The sequence below is a fragment of the Macrotis lagotis genome, chromosome 1, assembly GCF_037893015.1.
Source record: "Macrotis lagotis isolate mMagLag1 chromosome 1, bilby.v1.9.chrom.fasta, whole genome shotgun sequence".
Classification (NCBI taxonomy): Eukaryota; Metazoa; Chordata; class Mammalia; order Peramelemorphia; family Peramelidae; genus Macrotis; species Macrotis lagotis.
In genome coordinates, this window is record NC_133658.1 from 621107841 (window position 1) to 621132041 (window position 24201).

At 36.1% G+C, this 24201-nt stretch overlaps 1 protein-coding gene across 4 annotated transcripts in view; it reads left to right on the top strand.

The window, feature by feature from the left end:
• MGAT5 (alpha-1,6-mannosylglycoprotein 6-beta-N-acetylglucosaminyltransferase) overlaps window positions 1-24201 on the top strand; it is a 419199-nt gene that overhangs the window by 302527 nt on the left and 92471 nt on the right. For all 4 annotated transcript variants that reach the window (XM_074215044.1, XM_074215045.1, XM_074215043.1 and 1 more), the window contains one exon: window positions 14824-14957. In XM_074215044.1, the coding sequence (XP_074071145.1) occupies window positions 14824-14957 (134 nt within the window). The remainder of the gene's footprint in view (window positions 1-14823; window positions 14958-24201) is intronic.

Genomic DNA, 24201 nt, shown 5'->3' on the forward strand with positions numbered 1-24201 from the left:
AACACAATAACTGTTTTTACATCTCTGGCAGACTATAGATATTATTAAGAATAAAAGTCTTATAATTTATTTTTTAGTTGTTTGGATTTGATAGCAAAGCAAGGTTAATCTTTACTCTGGTGGACTGTTTGATGATAGGGAAGTCAAAGAGAAAATTATTATTCTTAAAGTTGAGGCTCCCTCACCCTGTGACGTCGAGGGGAAAATGGGCCATAGAAGTAAAACTGATTCCTTCTGTCCCACTCCTTAATCTACTTATGGTAAGATGATTTTAAAAAGAGTTTTTGAAGAGGTGAGGAATTCTGGGAGACAAGAAATAGAACAGGAAATTAGAATGAGACACTTAAAAGATGGGGGGGGGAACCTCATTTCCTGTGCAATAAATAATTGAGAAAGCAAGAAAGGAGGTGAAGGTGATTACTTAAGTCAAGGTATCCAAAGTGACTGTGCCAGTAGTTTTCTATCTCCCGATAAGGTTACCTATTGCCTTTTTATTTATTCCCTTAAAAACATTGTACACTTCAAATTTGGGGCCATGAAGTAAAGGAGAAGAGAGTTCTTTTTTCTTTTTTTTCTTTTTGCCTAATTTTAGGAAATCAAGTCAGATGTTTAAAATTGCAGTCAGAAATAACTGGAAGCAACAGACACAAAGTTATGAATGTTGGAGATGAGCATTTGATTAAGAAATTGAAGGCAAAACAAGAATCAAAGGCTCATATCTTGATAACTGCAAAGGATCTTAGAGATCTTTATCTGATGTATGAAGAAAGAGACATTCAGAGAGGTTGAGTGGCTTGCCCACAATAGTATGTTGCAAAGGTGAAATTTGAATCCAGATCCTCTTAACAATAGTAATAACATCAATAAAAATAACAACTAACATTTAGCAGATGCTATGTTCTAAGCACTTTATACAATTACTACTTCATTTGATACTCATAGCAAATTTGAGAGGTAGATGCTATTATCTCCATTTTATAGATGAGAAAAATAAATCAAATAGAGGTTAATTCACTTGTCCAGTAAGTGTCTAAAACTGAATTTGAACCTAGGTCTTCTAACTCCAAGCTCAGTGCACTGTTCACTATACTAGATGCCTAATTACTTCAAATCCGATTGGCTTTCCACTGGAGCGTGGTGTCCCAAAATTTTATGGGGAAGATAGGGGACAAAGAGAGTCTGGAAGAAGACTTATAGACTGGATTATGGTAGGAAATAGACAAATCACCATCAGAGTAGAGAGTACAAGAGAAGCTTAGATTATACATATTAGAGTATCTCTTCCATCTGAATCAGACTTGAGGAATTCCCACCAAAACTACAAACATGACCTGCCATGACTCACTAGAGTTAAGAGCAACATATTTCATTTTTATTTTGAGAATTCCAAGTGAATTTTTCTTCACTACCAAAAAAAAAAGGAGGTAGGGTGGGATGAAGGAAATAGAAGGATTGTGGCATCTTAAAGTACCTCATTATAGTCCTGACTGTTGATATGGAAGATTCTAAGTTATTACAAGGTAATCCAGGACAAGACATCCCCTATTCTTCTAAACTTTGTGTTCTCTTAGTCGGTAAACTTTTATTAAAGACCTACTATGTGCTTATTAAGCACTGGAGCTACAAAAAGAGGCAGAAGACAGTCACTGCTCTCAAGGGACCCACAATCTCAGGCATGTATAGTTAAAACTACCCCGAAATTAATGAATACAAGTTGAAACTTGCATGAACAAGTTTGGAAAACCTAGACATTTTTCTCATATCTTATCAAGGTTGTGAATATTTTAACATAGGGACTAGAATTAAAACATCATTGGAATCCAGTGTGATATGTTGAAGTTGGAATTCAAATTCTAAGTAAGATATTTACTGTCTCTGTAATCTATGGCAAGTCATAGAATGATCTTTAAAGCTTTTATTTAGCAGTTACTATGTGTCATGCTAAACATTGGGAATACAAATACAGGCATTAAGAAACTTGATTCCTAACCTTAAGGGGTTCGCATTTCAATATATAAATGGGAGTTTAGAAGTGGGGGAAAGTGGGCTAACTAGGCATTTCCTCAAATGAACATTCTATACAATAACTTATCAGTAGGAGGAAGAGGCATTCTAGAGTGAGGAGCCATGAGGGTGGAGATAGAAAAGTCCCAGAGTCAGGAGTAGATTTGAGAGAGAAATGAGCCATTTTTATCTCACTAAGTCTCACTTTGCTTGGATTGGGAGAAAAAAGTATCAGTCAACTTGGGAAGAGGGACCGGAAAAGTGCCATCTTTCATATGGTGGCACTTGATGTGGGTCTTTTTTTTTCACAAGGCAATGGGGTTAAGTTACTTGCCCAAGGCCACACAGCTAGGTAATTATTAAGTGTCTGAGGTCATATTTGAACTCAGGTACTCCTGACTCCAGGGCCAGTGCTCTATCCACTGCGCCACCTAGCTGCCCCACCTTGATGTGGGTCTTAAAGGAAACTAGAGACTCTAAAAAACAGAGGAGAGGAGAGAGAACCTTGCAAGCATAGGAACCAGCCAATGCGAAGGTTTAAAATGGGATGAAGAACAATTAGAAAATCAAGGTGATTGAACCAAAGAATGCATGGGGAGGAATATGTTTTTGGGGGGATTTTTTTGGTTTGTATTTTGGTGGAGCATTGAGGTTAAGTGATTTTCCCAAGGTCACACAGTTCATAAGTATCAAGTGTCTGAGACTGAATTTGAACTCAGATCCTCCAGGGTCATACTCTATCCACTGTGCCACCTGGCTGCCCCAGGATATTAAGAAAGGACAGGTAGGATGGCACATAGTTGTAATGATCATTAAATAACAGGTAAAAAGAGCTTATATTTTATCTTTGAGGTAATAGGAAGCCTCCATTTTATTGAAGAGAAAGCACTGAGATTATGAGAAGGGGATGATACAGTCACATCTGAGCTTTTTTAGGAGAGGATGAAATCGAGGGGGATGGAGAGACTTGGGGAAGGAAGATCAGTTAGAATACCATAGCAATAATAAAAGTAAGAGGCCATTGGGATCTGAAACAGAATGGTGGCTATATCAATAGCAAGAAGAGGACATATAGGTGAGAGGAGGAAGTAGAAAAAAAACTGGTTTTGACAAATGCTTGAATATGTGAGAGTAAAGGATGCTCATGAATCTTAGAGACTAGAATAGTAGTGTCCTTGATAGTAGTAGTAGTAGTAGTATGAAAATCCAAAAAAGGTAAGTTTGAGGCTAAAGTAGTTCTATTTTTGGACATGTGATTTTTGAGATGCCTGTGGAACATGAGTTTGAACTATACAACAAGAAGTTGGTGATGTGGAACTGAACTCTAGAGAGGTTAGGACTGGATATACAGAATCATCTCCATATAGAGCTGATATAGGTTTGCCAAACAAGAGAGTATAGACAAAAAAAAAAGGACCGGGGACAGAGCATTGGGTCGACCTCATGGTTAGTTGATTGAAGATCCAGCAAAGGAAAAAGAAGGCTTTTTCAGACTTGTTAGTAGGAAAACAAAAGAAACTCATAGAGGATTCCAGGAGAGGGCAGTCAGTGGCATCAAATATTACCAAGAGTACAAAGATAATGGTTGAGAAAAAGGCCATTCTATTTGGTAAATGAGAGATGATTGATAATTTTGGAGAAAGCAGTTTCAAAGACAGAAGCCAAATTAATGAGGGTCTACAGGCTTACTCTTAAAATATCTTTCCCTGACCTTTCTATTTCTTCAAGATCTAATTCTATATTACTGCCAAATTTCAAACCATCCCCTCTCACTTCACCATCAGCATATATTTGGTTTCCAGTCCCACAACTGGAGACCACAGCCTTTTCTTAGTCCTTGTGTACCTTGCTAGTCTGCAATATTCAACAGTGAAGACCATTCCTTTCTCAGAACACTCTACTTTCTTGGCTTGTCAGATATTTTTCTATGGGTTTTTCTTCTACCTCTATTTCTCCTTTTCTGAATCATCATCATCAGCTACTTCCATAATATAGGTATCCTTCAGGATTACTTTCCTAAGCATTTTTTTGAACAGGGTGTTCTCAGTTTTTTTTGTTAGCTGCAGACCTTTTTGACAGTCTAGTGAAACCCATGAACCTTTTCTAAGAATAATGCTTTTAAATGCAAAAAAAAAATAAAATGCAAAGGATTATAAAATAAACCAATTCTATTGAAATGAAGTTATCAAAAAATGTTTTTAGTTTCACTGAACTTAGATTAAGAATCCTTTTCTGGATTCTTCTTGGTTATCTGCTTTATTCCTACTAGTTCAAGTACACAGATGCTGGCAAAATTCTTAATTTATCTCTAATCTCTCTTCCATATTCTAGTTCAGGTTTGTCCAAAGTACGGAGCTCATGGCCAATTTTATGTGACCGCCTGTGGGTTTACTAAATGCTTTAGTAAATGAAGCCAATCTACCACAGAGCTCTCACTAAGTGGCAAATCAAAATATATTGTCTATTGTTTCAATAGAAACTCTTAAAAGTAAGGTTGAACAGCCCTGTTCCAGTTCAATGTGATCCAAATAAACTCAGTGATGAAATGCAGTTATTCCTCTTGTCTTTCCCTCTCTATTACATATGAAAGTGTCATTCACATTATAGGTGTTTAATATATCCCTGTTGAATATGATGATATTTATATGTTAGATATATGAAAAAATAGGTTGCCTGTCAGTCATCTACTCTAGAATGCCTCACATAAGTCTCAGAGCAAGTGTAGTCAAAACCCATGATTTTCCCAATTCAGCCAGTCCCTGAGGTTCTTAATCTTGAGACTACCCTTTAGTCTTAGCATTCTCCCATCACTAAAATTCAACCAGTTTCCAAATCTTGTTAATTCTGCTTGCATAGTATTTCTCAAATCCCTTTTTTCCCACTCATACCACCACTATTATAGTACAAAGTCTCATCCTCTCTAGACTATTTTAATAATAACCTGTAATGGTCAACATGCTTATAATATCTCTCCTGTCTCTCAATCTCTTCTGCCAAGGGATTTTTCCTAAGGTATTGGTCTTACTATACTGTCCCCCGGATTAAAAACTCTGCAGGCTTCCCACTACTGTGACAATAATATATAAAAAGTTTCTCAGACTAGCATTAAAGACCCTCCACAATCTATACTTCTTTGTATATATAACTATATATACTCTATCTCCCTTCTTCCCTCGACTCCCATTAGAATATCACCTCCATGATGATAGTCACTGGTTAATTTTGGGCTTTGCATCCTTGTACCCCTAATGACTTGCACATAGTAGGCATTTAATAAATGTTTACTGAATTGAATTGAACTCCAGGTTTTATAAGGTGTCCCTTGTTCCCTCTAAAAGACCTATTTTATACTCTGGTCCAGAAGAAGGATATGCTTGCTGCTGTGCTGTTTTTCTTCACACCCTGTTATTTAGTCACACTAGTAAGTGTACTGCAATAAAACCCTTCCCCAGAGAAGCCAATATAGAGCTTACTAGAATTTGATTTCTTGTTGAAATGATTGGAGGGAAAGCCTATTCTTGTGGCCTTTCCTGCCACAAAAGCCAGGCAATGTATTTTTTCTCTCTTTTTTTTAAATTGAATTGTCCTATTCGATATCACTTTAAGTTATTACAATGGGTTGTTAATGTATTCTGTTATTTTGGCTGATATGAGTTTGCTTCCATGTTCTATGCTGAAGGATTCAAGATAAGGAAGATTCATATTAGCAGAGATATTAAGAAAAAAGCTGATCAGACTAGTGGGAGTGTAGGGTAATTTTTTTCTTCTGATTTACCAAATCTTTACATCTTTGAATTAGATTCCTTCCAGATTATCCCACCCAATTTTCTCTCAAGGCTAGTATTTTCCATATGCCATCCCTGATAGATAGTTGGCCCCCTTCTGTGGTCCTTAGGGATAAGTATCCAACTCTGCAGTTTCCATCAATCTCAATCATTAAAAATCTTTCATGGATCTCTCAGCTTCCTTGCAATTTCTAGCCATTAACCCTAGAGCTTCTGGAGCTAAAAAACAAACTGATTTTGCTTCTTCAACCTTTAGGTCACATGAGTCAACCATACTGTCACTGTGCCTTTATGCTAGCTGCGAAGATTTATTGTGTCACATTTTGTTTGAATTCTATTTTAAGGTGATTGCTTCTTGTTGACATAAAGGGAAGTCCATTAATTTCATCCATCCTCAGGGCAGGTTAGAATTAACACTCTCCATTATATATTGATTTGTGAGACTTCCTAGACTTAGGAGTTTACTTCATTCTATTTTTTTTTATCATAGAGATCTGTAGTCCTATGCCTCTTTACCAAGTAATTCTCTGTTCCAGTTTTTCTTTATCTACAAAAACAACTTCTAATATATACTTACAGCATCTAACTCATTTGAATGTGTTTGGCCAAGTAAAAACTATGTGATGTTGGGCAAGTCTTTTTTTTTTGCAAGGCGTTAAGTGTTAAGTGACTTGCCCAAGATCACACAGCTAGGCAATTATTAAGTGTCTGAGGGCAGATTTGAACTTGGGGCTAACTAACTCCAGGGCTGGTGCTCTACCTGAGCAAGTCATTTAACCTTCATTTACTTCAGTTTTCTCATCTGTAAAATGAGAGATAATAATAATAGCATCTAACTCCCAGAGTTATTGTGAAAATCATATGAAAAAAATAGTTGTAATGCACTTAGCACTCTACATAACAAGTGGAAAGCATTGTGTAAATGTTAGTTATTTGTTATTATCATACAAATAAAAAAGTATATCTTCCTTAAAGTGGTGTCTTATTTTTCTTTTTGTATCTCTTAACCATTAAACTTAGATACTTAAGATCAATGAGCATATTGCTAATTTTAAGAAATCATTTTTCTTAAATTACTAGTATTCTAATTTTCATCAAATAATTTTCAGACCTTGAAGTTTAGAGTCATTGTTATTTGAATTGAGGGATTGAAATGCTAGCATATATATATATATACATATATATATATGTAATATATTATAGACACACACACACACTTGCTCTTTTTGAGGTGGGGGAGAAATCTGCCAAAATAGTTACCAGACAGGTCAGGAATCTTGAGAAGTATCCCATTCCATCCTGAAACAAATGGTTAACTTTTGGCATCTACTAAGACTTTGAAGCTCCAAGCCAGTGTAGCATAATGGATGCCATACAGGAATTAAAGTTAGAGACCTGAATTTGAATCCTGTCTCTCATACTTAGTAGTCACATGACCTTGGGTTAATCTTTTCACCTTCTTCAAAATCATCTTTTCACATCTGCAAAATAAGGAGAACAATACCTTTGGGATCCAACAGGATTGTTCTTCTGCTCAAACAAAACAATGTGTGTAAAGAACATTGAAAACCCTCAAGAGCCTTATAACTGTTATTATTTATTTATTGTTGTTTTTTTTAAAAAGCACCATAGGGTTCTAAAAATATTTTTCCCTAAGGGAAGACTTGCTGAGATAGGGGAGGAAGAGATTTATGTGGGAATGAATGTGATATAAAAAAAGGCATCATTAAAATTAATTCTTCAAGCACGATATGCAAAATCACAAGTTCATGCTACTTCCTCTTTTGTTCCTCAACTAGGAAGAGCTTTAACTCTGGCCCTTGAGTTGCTTTTGTATTTGTATAGAACTGTGAGTGATAACTTGGGTCATTATTACTCCTTTGCTCCTTTTTTGGTATATGATGAATTCATCCCAGTATCCAGCTGAGTTTGAATTATAGTCTTCCCTGTGATGGGGCAGTTAAAATAATAGATTTGTTACATAGTAATTCTCTTTACAAAGTAGCTTCCTCACAATCCTCCTTGTGAGTTAGAGAGTATAAATTATTAGCCTGCATTTTACAGATAAAAAAATTGAGAAATATAAAATGCAAACAAATGACTTATCCATGGAACTCTGTTTCCTTCTAGCTCCAATTTCTTTTTTTTTTCTTTTTTTTTTTAGGTTTTTACAAGGCAAACAGGGTTAAGTGGCTTGCCCAAGGCCACACAGCTAGGTAATTATTAAGTGTCTGAGGTCAGATTTGAACCCAGTTACTCCTGACTCCAAGGCCGGTGCTTTATCCACTATGCCACCTAGCCACCCGTAGCTCTAGTTTCTATGACATCTTTTCCCTGATAGCTCACATCTCTACCCTTATATCTTAGCATTTTTCCACTGCTATTCTGAGAATCCCTCGAAAGTCTTGTTTATTATTTGTCTTCTGTCTCTAAGATTCATGCATATGATTTTTTTTAAAATATCCTTTAGGAAGGATACTAGGCTCTTGGCTAGCCTAATGTAGACAAAGATTGGTTATAGACCAATCAGTGTACAAAGGTATGTCAACAATGTTTATATCAGTAGTGACAGTTTGAAATATGAGACAATAAAGAAATAATTATATAATTCATTGAATTCATTCAAGAAGCATTTATTAACTGATATGATATCATATAGAGTGCACAATAATAACTTATTTTATATTGTACACTGATAGCTCTTAAGATACCAAGACTTAAATAGAATTATCTCTGTCTTCAAGGAACAACATTCCATTAGGGGAAACAATATATAAACAAAGAACTTAATCCAAAATATATAAAGTAAACTGAAACTTTTTTTTTGTTTTGTTTCTGTGGAGGCAGACACTAACATCTGGAGGATTAGGAAAGGCTTTGTGTAGAAATTGTCTCTTGAATTGAGCTTTGAAGGAAGCTGGGGTTTCTAAGAATCAGAGTTGAGGAAGATAGTCCAGTACAGATCTGGGAGACCACCTGGAGAAAGACAATAGGATGGACACAAGAGGTAGGATGAGTATAGGGAACATTAAGTAGACTTGACTGGAGAGCAGAATATTTGAAGGGCTGTGTGTGGTCTGTGTGTGTGTGTGTGTGTGTGTGTGTGTGTGTGTAAAGACTGGAAAGGTTGACCACAGTCAAATATGAAGATCTTTTAATTGGCAAACTGAGTAGCTTGCATTTTTTTTTGTTGTTGTTGTCTCAGAGGCAATCATCAGAGACATGGGAGGTTTTTGAGCAGGGTAGTGCCATTAGTTAAATCTCTACTTTCTAAATAAATATCAGTGTGATGGCTTTGTGGATTATATGTTGGAAAGTAGGACTTGAGGCTGGGTGGTCACAGTTAGGAAATTATTAATCTGGTTCAGAATGATGGGACTGAACTGGCCCCAACTCACTGACCTCTTGTGTACATAGTTATTTAATTGTCTGCCACATTATAATGTGAATTCCTTCGGGGAAGAAAGGTTGTTTTGGTTTTCTTTTGCCTTCCTAGCATTTGGTACTGTACCTGGGACCTAGTAAACAATTAATAAATGCTTGTTAATTGATTAATTGATTGCAGTATTATGGAAGTAGAATCAATAATTCTTGGCAAGTGATTTAGTATGGAAAGTGAGGGAGGATAGAACTAGCTTTAAATATGACTCCGAAGTTTCAAACCAGGATGACTAAAAGAATGATGGTGCCTTCAGATGAACTTCCTTATTTGATAAGGAGTAGGTTTAAGTGGGGAAAGAATGAGTTCTGTTTTAGACACATTGGAGATATCTAATTGGAAATAATTGAAAAAGCAATTGATAATCTGGATTGGAGATTAGAAGGGAAAGCATGGCAGGACATAAATCTGAGTGTCATCTGCGTATAAATAATTGAACTTTTGTAGCTGATGAGATCACCAAATGGAACAGAAAGTAAGAAGGCTAAGTACCCTATCATGTCCCATTCATAGGGGGCAGAAGTTGGATGAAGAAGCAGGAAAAGAGATTGAGAAAAGAGGTGATATAGGAGGTGAACCAGAGAGAGCAAATCCTAAAAAAGTCACAATAGAGAGTCTGCAGAAAAGAAGGTTGTGGTCAACAGTGTAGAGTCTGTCATGTTTAAATATAGCAAGTTGTAGAGGAACCCTGAGGAAAACCTTTCTAATTGCAGAAAAAGCCAAGATGAATTTTTTTTAAAAAATCAAATGTGACAGACTATTTTTCAAATGAATGGAGATGTATTGTTTTTCAGATAACCCTAGACAAATGAATCTGGGATCTTGGTTTGAGTGTTTCCTTCAAAGAGGATGATTGTAGTCTTGCCCATTCTCTGTGAGTCTAATCCTTGATCTGACCTAAATTCACCCTTTAGGAAACTGTTAACTTTCTTTAGCAATCATAAAAGCTTAGTTTTAGGCGTAGACTGAACTTTAGACTTCATTGAGTCCAGTTGTTATGTATGAGAATTGGGGTCTCCAATAGAGATTGAGGATTAGTGGAAGGTGAATGAATTCACACACTCCCTGGGATTTAAAACTGTTTCAGGATTTATTATAGATTGCTGCAAAGTATACAGATCAAAACTTTTTCTCCAGTTGAGGACAGAAGTGAATAACAAAAGGCTAGGCATAGTTGCTTGGGAGATAGAGACAGACAAATATAAAGTGAAAAAGAGAAAAAGACAGTCAAAGGAGGGCTGACTAGGCCAGGAAAAGTACTCTGCTAGGAGGGGAGTTTAGGCCAGGTTTTTATATGCCCTTTACTTGGGTCCTGAGGGCAAAGGCTAAATCTCCCTCCCCCCTTACCTGTCAGAAACCAGGTAGAAGGTTAGAAGCAGGGGTTAGGAATGAGAAGGTAAAAGTTTTTCATTTAACATTGGAACAATAGGAATCAATTTACATCTTGAGAGCAGATAGCATTCTACACTTTAACAAAATTTAATGGCATAAAAGATTACAAAATTTGTTTCTAATTACAAATTTCCTATATTCATAATTCTCTGCATCACATTTGTTAAAGATGAAGAAACTAAGACTCAGAGATTACATGACCAGCAAGTAGTTGTCTAAGGTGAGATTTGAACCCTCCTAATTTTTAGGTTCACTTTTCCATCTAGTACAGCATGCTTCTTCCCTGACATCTCAGCCTCCTACCAGCTCATTGAAGTTATCCATTCATTAACTTTCATTCTCTTCTCAGAACTGGCAGTCTTTTTCAATTCTACATTTCCCTAATGAAATCCTTTATTGTGATTCTTTTAAGTTTTTTAGAATAAGTACTTTGAAGAAGGAGCATAGCATGTATCCATTATTAACAGGGATCTTTAGATCCCCAGGACAAGGATAACGTTTTTTTCTCCTCTTTATATCCTGAGCATCAATACTTCCTTGAGAGCTCTAAGCATACTTAGTGTTCAATAAATATTTGTTGATTGAATGAATATGGTAATTCAGACTAGAGTAATAGAGTTACATAAAAGTTGTCCTCAGGGGATTGATCAGTTAAGAGAAAAGTTTGTAATTAGGAAATTAATTGTTTGTATGTTAATGAGTACTTTCCAAGTGCTTGAAAATAGTTCTCTTAATATGCTAAACATTCTCCCTCAAAGCCTTATTTACCCTACTAATTTGTTAAGGATCCTAAAAGATTAGCATTTTCTTTAGCTTTGTACTTCCTATGAAAACAATTTAACCCCATTCAAATAATCATAAATTCCAGATTAAAAGGTTCCAAATAAGGTTATTTTGTAATGCAGGCTTGAATGTATATCTCCAAGAATTGCATTTTTTTTCCTTCTATGCAACTTTATTAGCTGCTAAAATCTCCAAGACCAAAGAATGTCTGCACCCACAAGCAACTAAGATTTGAATAAATCCTTTCAAAGACACATGAGTATATCCTTTCCCTAGAGACCTAATAATGTTTATTCAGTTGTGTCTGAGGACTCTCCTGTATTTTAAGAGCCTAATTTGACTTCAGTTTTAAATGCATTTATGTCTTAGAATACCACTATACCTTCTCCCCTATTTATTCCCCTTTCCCACCACTTGAATTGGATGATAGAGAAAATGAGTTTACTGGCATGATTTTAAGTATGTTTTTCCAGACCAGTCTCTAAACCCATATGAGCATCTCTGATTGTAACTGTTATGAGAGAGAGAGATTGCTGAGGACAATGTCTCTTGTTCTATGCTCTCCATAAGAGGATCTTCTGACATCACCTTTGTCTTCTGGATTCTTGTTGGCATAGATTAGAATCACCAGCAGTTAAAAAACTGAGATGGAAAGTTCTCCATTTACCTAATGCTTAAGGTGCTATGTGGCTTATATATGGCAGTTAAGTGGTTCAGTGGATAGTGCAATGGGTCAGGAGGATAGCAATTCTAATCCAACCTCAGACACTTGCCATTTATTAACTGTGTGAACTTGGTCAAGTCACTTAACCCTGATTGTCTCAGGAGCCATCTCCTGATTCATCTCTGGCCACTGGACCCAGAGGTCTCTGGAGGAAAAAGTGAGGCTGGTGACTTAGCACAGCACCCCCTCACTTAAATCTAATTCATTTGCTTGTCATGGCATCACTTCCCAGATAGCATGTCTTCTTTGAGAATGAAGGACAGGGGCAGCTAAGTGGCACAGTGGGATAGAGCACCATCCCTGAAGTTAGGAGGACTTGAGTTCAAATTCAGACTCAGATACTTGATAATTGCTTATCTGTGTAATCTTGGGCAAGTCACTTAATCCCATTGCCTTAAATAAATAAAACTTTTAAAAAAGAGAGAATGAAGGATAAATATCAAGGTACTATAGCAGGTTTTAGCAGAATCTGTCAGTGTTTTTTTTTTCAGTAGTGGCTAAACTTCTATTGATATAGTGCAGTAAAGATGCACATTAAAAAATTACATACGCAAGTATACATTTTTCTTCTTGATTTTGATCAGAGGTGTTTGAACTTTACTTGGGAGCCCATTTATTCACAGGATATTATCCTAAGACCAGAGAGGAGTTAAGATGGATGATTTTAAATGAAAACTTACATGTAGGAGAGAATGTATATGTAATTCAATAATTTATCTTTTGTACCATGTCAAAGTGGGTTTGGTAGCAAATTGCAATAATAATACACTAAATACCTGTCATCCATCAACTGTATTTTGAATCAAATACCTGTCAGTTTTTATTTCCTTTTTTTAAGTATTCCAAGTAATGAAGACACTGGTAAAGTGTCTTTGATTCTCAAACTATCTTTTGGAAAAATGAAAAATGTATTAGGGATTTTTCCTGTCCATCTTTCTCTCTGTGGTCTTCACATCCCCAGTTGTCATCCCCTGCTACCTCTCCCAACCAGCCTCCTCTCTCTCTCTCTCTCTCTCTCTCTCTCTCTCTCTCTCTCTCTCTCTCTCTCTCTCTCTCTCTCTCTCTCTCTCTCTCTCTCTCTCTCACACACACACACACACACACAAACACAAATATTCCAGTCCCTTTTTTCTTCTTACTTGAGGAATTTATTCTATCTTGTACTGTTCAGTAGGCTACAGGCATTGCTATCGCCTCTGGGCACTTGTTCAAAATCTCAGAAATGAAATAACAGATTGGCCAGACTGAACCAAACTCCCCTGTCACAACCCTATTATCTCCTCATTCTGTCATCCCCATTAGGCAAAAGCCTAAGAGACCAGATGATGATAACACTTTTTATTTATGTATATATCTCTTTCATCTGAGCTTTTCACTACATTTTGCCAGTGTTAAGTCATTCGTCTTTAGGTGATTAATTTGAGAATGAGGTTCGGGTCCTTGGACTTCTCTAATCCAGTGTTCTAGTCAGTGGGGCATGCTCCTGATGTTTTTAATAAGAGTACCAAGCCTGGCTTTGTGGAGGCATCTTTGCAGAGAAAGTCTATGTAATGATTTCCCCCCTCTCCTTTTATCCATAGACCAAAATAGTGATCATTGTGGGAATGAATGTGATTAACCCCCAAGTGTGTTATGTTAAATGAATATGCTTCATTTACCAGGAAGGATTTGATCTAAATTATTCATAGCCCGGCAAGAGAGAAGCAGTTTAGTGAATAGTAGAAAGCACATTGGATTTGGAGTATTGGCTCTGCCAAGCCCTGGCTCCACATGACTGTAAGCAAAATAGATTTCATTAGAATGTCAATAAGATAGGACATTGGAAGGATTCTTGGGTACAAGGGAAAAAATTTTGAGGATCTTTGCTTAATCAACTGAATTTTCCCTTCATTCTTAGTATATTTGATGATCTTACTATATTTGATGATCTATTTGAAGATAACTGGCATAGGATGTAAATGATGATTATCTCAGTGAATTATTCCTGACCAAAGTCAAGTACAAAAATATAGTGGTGTTCAAAGACAAAAGAATGAGAAGGGAGATATTGAAGAAAGTCTTTCCCCACAATTGTGGGTTGAATATTGGTGTTCTCAGGTCTTTTTCCTCTTTGTAAGCAGTAAGCATTTTGGTGTAGTTTATCTATCACCCTCTCCCTCCTAATTTGTTATCAGTAAGGCAGATAGAAAACTTTCTGTAGAATTTCTTTTCATATTGAGGAGTCAAATAAGAAATAGATCCTGGGGGCAGCTAGGTGGTGCAGTAGATAGAGCACTGGTCTTGGAGTCAGGATGACCTGAGTTCAAATCCAGCCTCAGACACTTAATAATTACCTAGCTGTGTGACCTTGGGCAAGTCACTTAACCCCACTGCCTTGCCAAAAGAAAGAAAGAAAGAAAGAAAGAAAGAAAGAAATAGATCTTAATGATTCTGAGAGGAATATATTACTCTTATGTGCTTAGTGGATAAGGGGATTTACCATTCCTCTTTCAAAAATCTGCTAGGCATAAAGATAGAGGAAAGGATTTGTGTGTGTATATGGGGAGTCTAAGTAGAGGAATACTCCCAAGTAAAAGAAACTCTTCATTCTTATGTTGTTGAATAAAATTAGGGTAACTGTAAACATTTAGCTATACATGTGTTTTCTATCATCTTATAAAAATATAAACCTTTTTTCCTTTCTTTTTTTTAAATAGCCCACACACCAGACAACAGCTTTCTGGGATTTGTGGTAGAACAGCACCTGAATTCAAGTGATATCAAGCACATTAATGAAATCAAAAGGCAGAATCAGTCTCTTGTATATGGAAAAGTTGATAGCTTTTGGAAGGTAAGTCTTATTTTTTAAAAATATAGCTATTTAAAAAAAGTTTTTTGTTCTGTAATATTATTAAACTTTGTTCAAGAGAGCAAGTAAGCTAAATTCTCATATCTTAATGGAATTTCCTTAGAAGTAAATGCAAATATTAGGAAATTTGAATACTATTAGAGTATCAAATAATCATAGTCCCTGCTTTTCCATTTATTGAACATAAAAAATATTCTTCATTCCTTTTATATTTTGAAGGTACTGCTATTGTAGCTTCTTTAGATATTTTGCTTTGAAGTGTCCCTATCAAAAATTATGAATGAGCCAGACACAGGAGTCCCTGCCCCTAATGCCAGCTACTAGGAAGGTTGAAACTGGCAGATCTTTTGAGTTTAGGGGTTCTGAGCTATAGTTGACTGGGCCAATCAGTTGTCTGCAGTTAGTTCAGAATTCCTGTGCTGAGTCTTCCTGAGTGAGCGGAGGGTCAATAAGTTCTCTGAGGAGGAGGGACACCTCAGCCTAGGTTGGAAGCAGAACAGATCAAAACTCTCATTCTGGTCAATAATGGGATGGTGCCCATGAGTAGTCCCTGCATTTCCAACTTGGGAGAATTAGGAAGATGAAATCTTTTTAAAAAATAGAATTTTTAAGATGTTAGACATCTAGTACTATTTGTAGAATAATTAATTACCTGACCTAGGAATTCTTTTTTCCAAAAAAGGTTTTGCTTCTGCCCTTTCTGGACTTGATTCTAAAACCCTGAAATTTCCATAGATTAGGTAATGAGCTTATCTCCCTGTGCTTTTAATTCAGTTGTCACCAACTATATAATGCATGGAAAGGTCTGCCACAGCTAAATGCTCTTCAGTTTACTTAGATGCCCAGATTTCAAATTGGCACTTTCATTCACAGTACAATTTATCACTGCCTGTATTTTCCTGAGAACCCAATATATCCTTGATTCCTCTTCTCCTGGAATGGTATTTAATACTGAAGCAGAAGACTATATTAATGGTAACAGTAGGAGAAACACCAGATAGAATGTGATACACTGACAACTAGTCAAAAGTATTTTTGGGTGGGGTTTTTTTTGGTTTTTTAGATTTTTGCAAGGCAAATGGGGTTAAGTGACTTGCCCAAGGCCACACATTTAGGTAATTATTAAGTGTCTGAGACTGGATTTGAACCCAGGTACTCCTGACTCCAAGGCCAGTGCTTTATCCACTACGCCACCTAGCTGCCCCCAAAAGTATTTTATGTAGGAAATTCCTCCTCAATTCACACAGGTAATAGTGAAATGTTTTATAGGACAGAATTGGTTCTTGGGTTATAAAAAAATGCCTGCCCATATATATATTGTTGTTTTATTGAGTTGATTTTCAATTTTGTCTAATTCTTTGTGACTCCATTTGGAATTTTCTTGGCAAAGATCCTAGAGTAGGTTACCATTTCTTTCTCTAGCTCATTTTTAGATGAAGAAACTGAGTCAGACAGGGTGAAGTGATTTGCCCAGGGTCACACAATTTAGTAAGTGTCTGAGGCTGAATTAGAACTCAGGAAGATGGGAAGATGAATATTCCTCACTGCAAGTCTCACTCTACCTACCTAGTTTATATTATATGCCATATAATATGTTCCCAGAATGATCAGTAAGATTTCTTGAACTAGGAAATGTTTTAGTTGAAACAGTACAAGTGCTTTTAGAACTAAAAAGGTTTTCACGTTAATGGTTTGTTCTTTTTTTTTTTGGAGAAGTGTATATAGAAAGAGGGCATATTCTCTTTTATCTTAATATTAATGGCTTTCTGAGATGTTGAAGTGTAATGAACAGGATTGGGGTAGGTGGTGACTGAGTTAAATCAAGATCTAAAAAGGAAGTTATTTAATAACCCAGAGTAGCTATCTTTGGTATAAACAATCCTTATTTTCCAAATTTTCTAATATCTAGGATCATTATGAGCATTGTGGCAAGAAGATACCTTTAAATTTAGCCTGGGACACATGAATAGATTTCAGGGGATCTTTGACCTTGATTAGTGGAAAAATTGCACTTTGTTTCAATATAATTGGATTCCTGTGTAATCCTTTGCCTTTTATTTTATTTAAAAAAAAAACACTTTTTTTTCCCCTGAAAGGGATTTCACAAGCTTTATTAGATTGTCAAAATTTGGTGTGTCCAGGACACACCCTTGCTTTAAAAGAAAGACTTCTTTAAATTTGCAAGGCTGCCATCTTACCCTTCTCTGTCAACTGAGCTCCAAAAGGTAGAGAGGAACTATTTGGGTTGCAAAAGATTATTTATAAGATTTCATTGAAGTTACACTTCTTTAACTGCTGACACTAAGATCTGTCCTGTTAACAAGCATTTTTTTAGTGGGGTCTCTATTAAGAAAGAAAATGTTTCTTGTTCCCTTTCTTAGCTTGATTGTGAAATAAGATCATGGGCAGGAGGAGGATGTTTTTTGTAGGATGATTAAACTCAGAAGGTAAAATGAGAGACCTGTATGTTAACTTTGTCACTCTTCCAGCTTTTCAGGCCACTCCCAATTAGGGATGAGGAAAAATCTGCTTATAATGACTTGACTTTGAACTTGTATTGCTCCTGTCTCTAGACTTCAGTCCTTCTTTCTGCCAGGTGACTTTGATGATTATTTCACAGATGGAACACTTTGGTCCAAAATGTTTTAGGGTCATTTTGTAAAAAATAGATGGCAAACAGATAAACAAATAGTTACAAACAGATAAAAGGAAATGTCATAAGTGCTATCCAAGATCCCCTGAGATATTATTTCCTTGGCATACATGTTTGAGAACAATCTAAAAATCCCAAGGTGTTACAATTTTCTGCATTTTTGCAAGCAGTGTTTGTTTATTTCTCAAACATGAGTAAAGGCAACCTAATACAATGTCTAAGTCAGTTTGATTTGCTTCATCACCAGAAGTTTGGGATGTGATTCTGAGTTTATTACATCATTCTAGCTTTTGTATGCTGGGAAGGGCCCAAACAGATGTAGCACGTTTTGAAATGTAGCATAAATAGAGGACATATTCTAGAAATTTTGAGCACAACACAGTGTGTAGGAGTTTGGTTTCTTTTTCTGAAATGTTCCTATCTCAAAGCATCCAGGGAACCAAGTACAAGAAACAGATGTTCCTTTTAAAATGAGTGTTACTCAGGCCACAAATTTGTGTTGTTGCCATTAACATTAAAATGAGCTTCCCAGGAAGGTCATGGAGTCTTCTCTCCTCCACTTCTCAACTCTATCTCTCCATCTTCATCCCTCCAAAAAAGAACTTTAGGGAAACAAATGTCAACCATTTCCTCCAAATATTTAGATTATTAGTTGCCTAAAGATAGAGAATTAGATCAGATGAGCTTTGTCGTACCATTTTGATCTGAAATTCTTGGGTTTATACTCATGAACTTCAGAGCTTCTTAGACACGTGGGAGGTATGTCCTTCTGGCAACCAAGATAACCAACCATTAAGTGAGACTACTCTTAACTTAACCCATCAGTATCACTAGGATTCTCTTTATCTTTATTTATTTCCACCAGCAGGCACCCTGACTGTGAAATGCATTCACTAGTCTTGAAGCTTTCAAAGGGAAGAACTCTCTCAAAGAGAATAGAATTTCAAGTGTAATATCACTCCATTTATCCAGAATTTACTGGGTTGGGGGTAGGAATGTAGTATTCCATGTAAATGAATTTTCCACATAATGGAAACTTAGCTCTAAGTTTTAAAACTTTATCAACCTACTACTGATTATTACAAATAGTTTATTTGTAACTATTTATTACAAATAGTTTGTACTTAGTAAATATTTGTTCAGTGATCACTTTTTTGGTGAAAATATTCAGAAATCAAGTAGACCAGAATGATATCACTGAAAAAGACCTCAGAGATAACCTAATTCTGTAATTTAGTCTGAGTTCCTTATTCAAGGTGTTTTCCTTTTACAGTGCCTCCCAATGTATTACACTTTTCCTCTGACTTTTTTTTTTTTTTTTTTTTACATTTTTGCAGGGCGGTGGGGTAAGGTGGCTTTCCCAAAGCCACACAGCTAGGTAATTATCAAGTGTCTGAGACCAGATTTGAACTCAGGTACTCCTGACTCCAGGGTCAGTGCTCTATCCACTGCACCACCTAGCTGCTCCTTTCCTCTGACGTCTTAAGCAGAGCATATAACTATAATTTCACATATAAATAGTCTGATGATTTTTTTTGGCAGACCCATTGATCATTTTGAACATTAACTGATCAGTAACATCAACTGATTAACTGACATCCCCATTGTCTTTTGAGGTATTACAACTATCTGCCCTTCAAATGTTTAGTCTCAGACTGAAATAACATTATATTTCTTAAATTCTAACTTGTTTTTATAATTTTTCTGTCATCTCTCTTATTGCAAAGTTGTTATTGGTCACTATGTAGTAGAATTTCTTTCTTACTGTTCTAAATTGCCACTTCTAACTTTCTTTCTACTAAGTAAATGATAACCAAGAATATAATAACAATGTGAAAGTAAGAGTAAATGGGGGGGGCGGCGTACCCAGGTGGTGCAGCACATAGAGCATCAACCCTGGAGTCAGGAGTACCTGAATTTAAATCTGGCCTCAGACACCTAATACTTACTTAGCTGTGTGACTTTGGGCAAGTCACTTAACCCTATTACCTTGCAAAAAAAAAAGGAAAATAAATGAGCTTGGTGTGAAGGCTTAAGGGATCCTTCTATGAGTAAAGTTCTGAAGCCTCAGAGTGTGGACTTTTTGACTTCTATTTTGACACTTTTGCATTCTTACTTCTTACTTGTGTTCCAGATAGTTTAGGAAGATGAATTTATAGATAAACCAATTGTATTCCAATTTAAGAGTCTTATCATTAATATTATCTCATTTCATGGTTCAAAAGCTGCTCCCTGTGGCTACTTAAAAGTGGAAACCTGCAGAAAAGACTTGTGCAAAATGATTAAAAAAACTTCTTGTTTCATGCCTGTCAACCCATGGCCCTTTGTTTAGAGGTTTTGAAATGTCATTAGACACTTGCCTGCAGTGAAGACAAAAGAGGTGTGTGAGAGAGGTTAAATAGAAGTACCTCAGTTTCTTAGCTTCCTTATTGAAAATTCTTATAATAAGCATGTGATTTCATTAGTGCCCTGCTGATACGTAATTAAGGTTTTAATTTCTTGAAATCAACATTCAACTTACCATCAGAGGCTAATCCTTGCTGCCCTTGAAATCTATACAAGAAGTTACCATTGATTGGAACAGTTAATGTGTGCCCCAGCATCTCTGTAACTGCTCCCAGCAAGTGATCAACCTGTTTCTGTTGGATAGGATGAGACATGTAAAGTTTAAACTTGCATCTGGGTTTTTCAGTTGACTGATTTACTTTTCAGAATAATAATATTCCAATCTCTTCTTTCCTTCAGTTAAAAACTCATGCTGCTGCAGTAGAGTTGTTGTTTGTTCTTTGTTTGTGAAGAGGACCAGTGATGGCATGGAGTAGTTTTGACTTATATGTGAATTGAATTTAAGTGAGGCAGAGTTACACAAAGCCTAAAATCTAATAGTTGGAGACATTCTTTAGTTTAAGGATCAGTTAAATTTGTGAGGGCTTTGTTCGTGATCCCTGAAAGGAACAGGAGTAAAGTCCCCTTGGAACCACATTCCATAATTTCACCAGGATTTCTAACCTAGTTTGATGGAAAAGCAGGGAAGCATAGATTCATGGACATGCATGAATTATATAAGTTTTTGTAATTCAGTTACTTGCCAGCTCACCAATCTGAGTAAGGAAAGCATTCTATCATTTTTAAAGGACTAAAGGACTGAGAGCCCTTCGTTTTCATGTTTTGTTTGTGGCTCTTCTTATAACATTCAATTCTATTTGCCCTCACATCAGTTTGAAAAAGCTCTCGAATGTCTTGAAATACACTTGGGTAATTTCCATCAAAGAAGCTAGCAAGTAGAACTTGCATGGATAAAGTTTGTTTGGTTCATTAGTTATTGAACACTTACAATGAAAAGAACTGAAAACATAATTACAAGCAAAAATAAAGATAGTCCCTGGCCCACAGAGCTGACATTCTTCTTGGAGATGACAACACATTAAAAAAAAAGCTGAGGGAGGAGAGGGTACTAAAGGAAGGGGGCAAGATGGAGAAATCCCGAGCAGTGTAGGCTTGATGGAAATTAAAATATTGCTAGCATGGGTGTTTTCCTTAATCAAAGCTGGAAGAAGGAGTAATCATCCACTATGAGGAAACCAGGGGCAGAAGTTGCTTCTGAGGCATGAGTTCCTGGCCTGAAGTGAAGTTTCTCTCAAAATGAGGTTTCTTTGGGCAAGAGAGAAATCTGGGAAGTAAAGTCTAGTTTGGAAAGCTGAAGGTCCACTTTTGGTTCTATTGATAGAATACAAGACTGACCCCCCCAAAAATGTTTAAGAGTTCAATTTTTATGGATTTTACCTCCTTTCCCCCCTTCACTTTTTTATTTTAGGGTTTTTTTTTTTTGCAAGGAAAATGGGGTTTAAGTGGCTTGCCCAAGGCCACACAGCTAGGTAATTATTAAGTGAGTCTGAGACTGGATTTGAACCCAAGTACTCCTGACTCCAAGGCCAGTACTTTATCCACTACACCACTTAACCGCCCTGCCCCTTCACTTTTGATTCCCTTTAGTGCTTCTCCTCTCCTCTACTTCAAAGGTCTAGGACCCATTCCCACTTCAACTTGTTCTCCTTGAGTTGCAAAACATATGTTGTCCTTTCAGCCTTAACAGTAATTTGTGTATCCCATATCCTTTCCTGCAGGGGTCTGTCTTTTGTCTTATTTCTAAGGCGATGAATATACTTGTAATCTAATCAACTAAATCTGGGCTCATGGTGGGTTTTTATGATAGCTTTTCTCGGAGATATTTGCATTTTTGGTAGAGGATTCATAGAAATGTAAAAACAAATATATAAAAAGAAGGGATGTTTTGCTTTGTTTCAAGTCATATCACTAATTCAACTTCTTATAATGCCATCTCTAGTTATAAATTCAGAAACTCCAGACCCCTTCCCATAAGTACATCAATTCACCAAGCCATTTAACATAGCTTTTTTACCTGTCCTGGGATAAACTTACTCTCTGAATTAATTTTTTTTTTTAGATGAAGAATGCATTTTATTTTTTTAATTGTTTTTCTCTGAATTAATTTTAACTGATACCTTTCAAAATGTTGGACTCAGAGACTGGATCTTATCCATATTCTTTCTTCTCTTCCCCAGATGCCCACATAAATAAAAAATATATTGAACAACACAAGAGAAAAAAAAAGCATAAATATATACAAAAATATTTAGTTCTTTCTGTAGTCACAAATAACTTGAAACTTTAGGTGTGAGTATCAACTGGGAAGAATGGATGAATATGTTATATTATTTGAATATAATGTAAAGCTTCTTGTTTTGTTTTTTTTTGAATGGGGCTTATTTTGGCATTTTGGTAAAAGCTATGAACCCTTTAGAATAATGTTTTTTAAATACATAAAATAAAAATACATAGAATTGCAAAGGATAACAATTATATTGAAATAAAGTAATTAAAATATTACAGAGAAACAAAATTTCACAAACCCCAAGTTTTAAACCCCTGATGTAATAGAATATTATGTGGAATGATGAAAGAGGTTTCAGAAAAATTGGAGAAGAAGGGGCGGCTAGGTGGCGCAGTGGATAAAGCATTGGCCCTGGGTTCAAATCCAGTCTCAGACACTTAATAATTAATTAGCTGTGTGGCCTTGGGCAAGCCGCTTAACCCCGTTTGCCTTGCAAAAAAAAAACAACAAAAAAAGAAAAATTGGAGAAGATTTGCATGAACTGAGGCAAAGGGAAGTGAGCAGGACTAAAAGAATAATTTATACAGTAAAAAGAACATTGTAAAGACAAACACTTAGTCCTATGAAAAGGACTAATGGTGATTATTCATATTACCTACCTCCTCAGAAAGAAATGATGGAGGGTGGCTAGGTGGCGCAGTGGATAGAACAACAGCCCTAGAGTTAGGAGGACCTGAGTTCAAATGCAGCCTCAGACACTTGATAATTACCAAACTGAGTGACTTTGGGCAAGCCACTTAGCCCCATTGCCTTGCAAAAACAAACAAACAAACAACAAAAAAAAAGAGGTGATGGACAAATACAAAGTGAATCTTGAACTCATTTTAGGGTCAATTTGGGGATTTTATTGGCTATGCATATTTATTAGAAGGATTTTGTCTCTTTTTTTCCAATAAAGAAGTAGAAGCAAGAGAAAATAGATTTTTGTTCATTGAAAAGTAAGCCAAATTTGAAACATAAAGAGAATCTGGAAAATAATAAGGCAAAGTCCAGTCCTTAGCAAACTGGTAAAGTAGACCATATTTTTCTTCATTCCTTTTCTTTCATTTACAATACTTTCTTATCGTCTATATACTTGTTCATTTCCTATCATTCATATATGCACTCTGCTACCCTGCCCAGTCCATGCCTTTCTTCTTCAACATGACCCTCTCTTTTTCTGACCTTTAGAGTTCTAGTGATATCAGAAAGGGACAAATTAGAAATAGCTAATAGAGTAATCACAGCTTTAGACCTCAGCCATAAGCAGTAGGAAGATCAAGCAGATGAACAGACCATGTTAAATAGGTACAGCAGATACAATAGATATGTGCTATGTGGTATCAAGAAAGCTTGATAGTAAGCAGTAGGGATCTAGGCATAGGAAATATAGTTATCCCTTCTACTTTGCTGGGGTTAGGACTATAACACCCCCATCAACTGGAAAATCCAGGTAAAATTTTTTTGACACTCCCTTTGTACCAGAGAAGTTTGAATTATTATGGTATTAAGAGATAAAATATGTTGATATTTATAATATTATACATATATATTTTATTTCTTCTGAGTTTCTGAACCTTTTTTTGGTGTTATCTACTGTCCTTTGCATGTTATCTGCAGCTTCTGCAAGAATCCCCAAATAATCTCATTTGATTTCTTATGACATATTGAAACCACAATGAGAAAATTCAAGATGTAGAACAGATATCCGTAAAGCTTAAAAGCAAGACCCTCCTTCCTGGAAAGATTAGTAAGGAACAAAACAAAATCCAAGTCTTAGAGAATAATGGATACTAGTAGCAAAACAAAGCAGAAATTCAAGCACAGGGCTGGAGGACAGGGAGCCAAGTTTTTGGAAAAGTGACATAGGGTAGGTTGTTCCTGAGAACCTAGGCAAATTG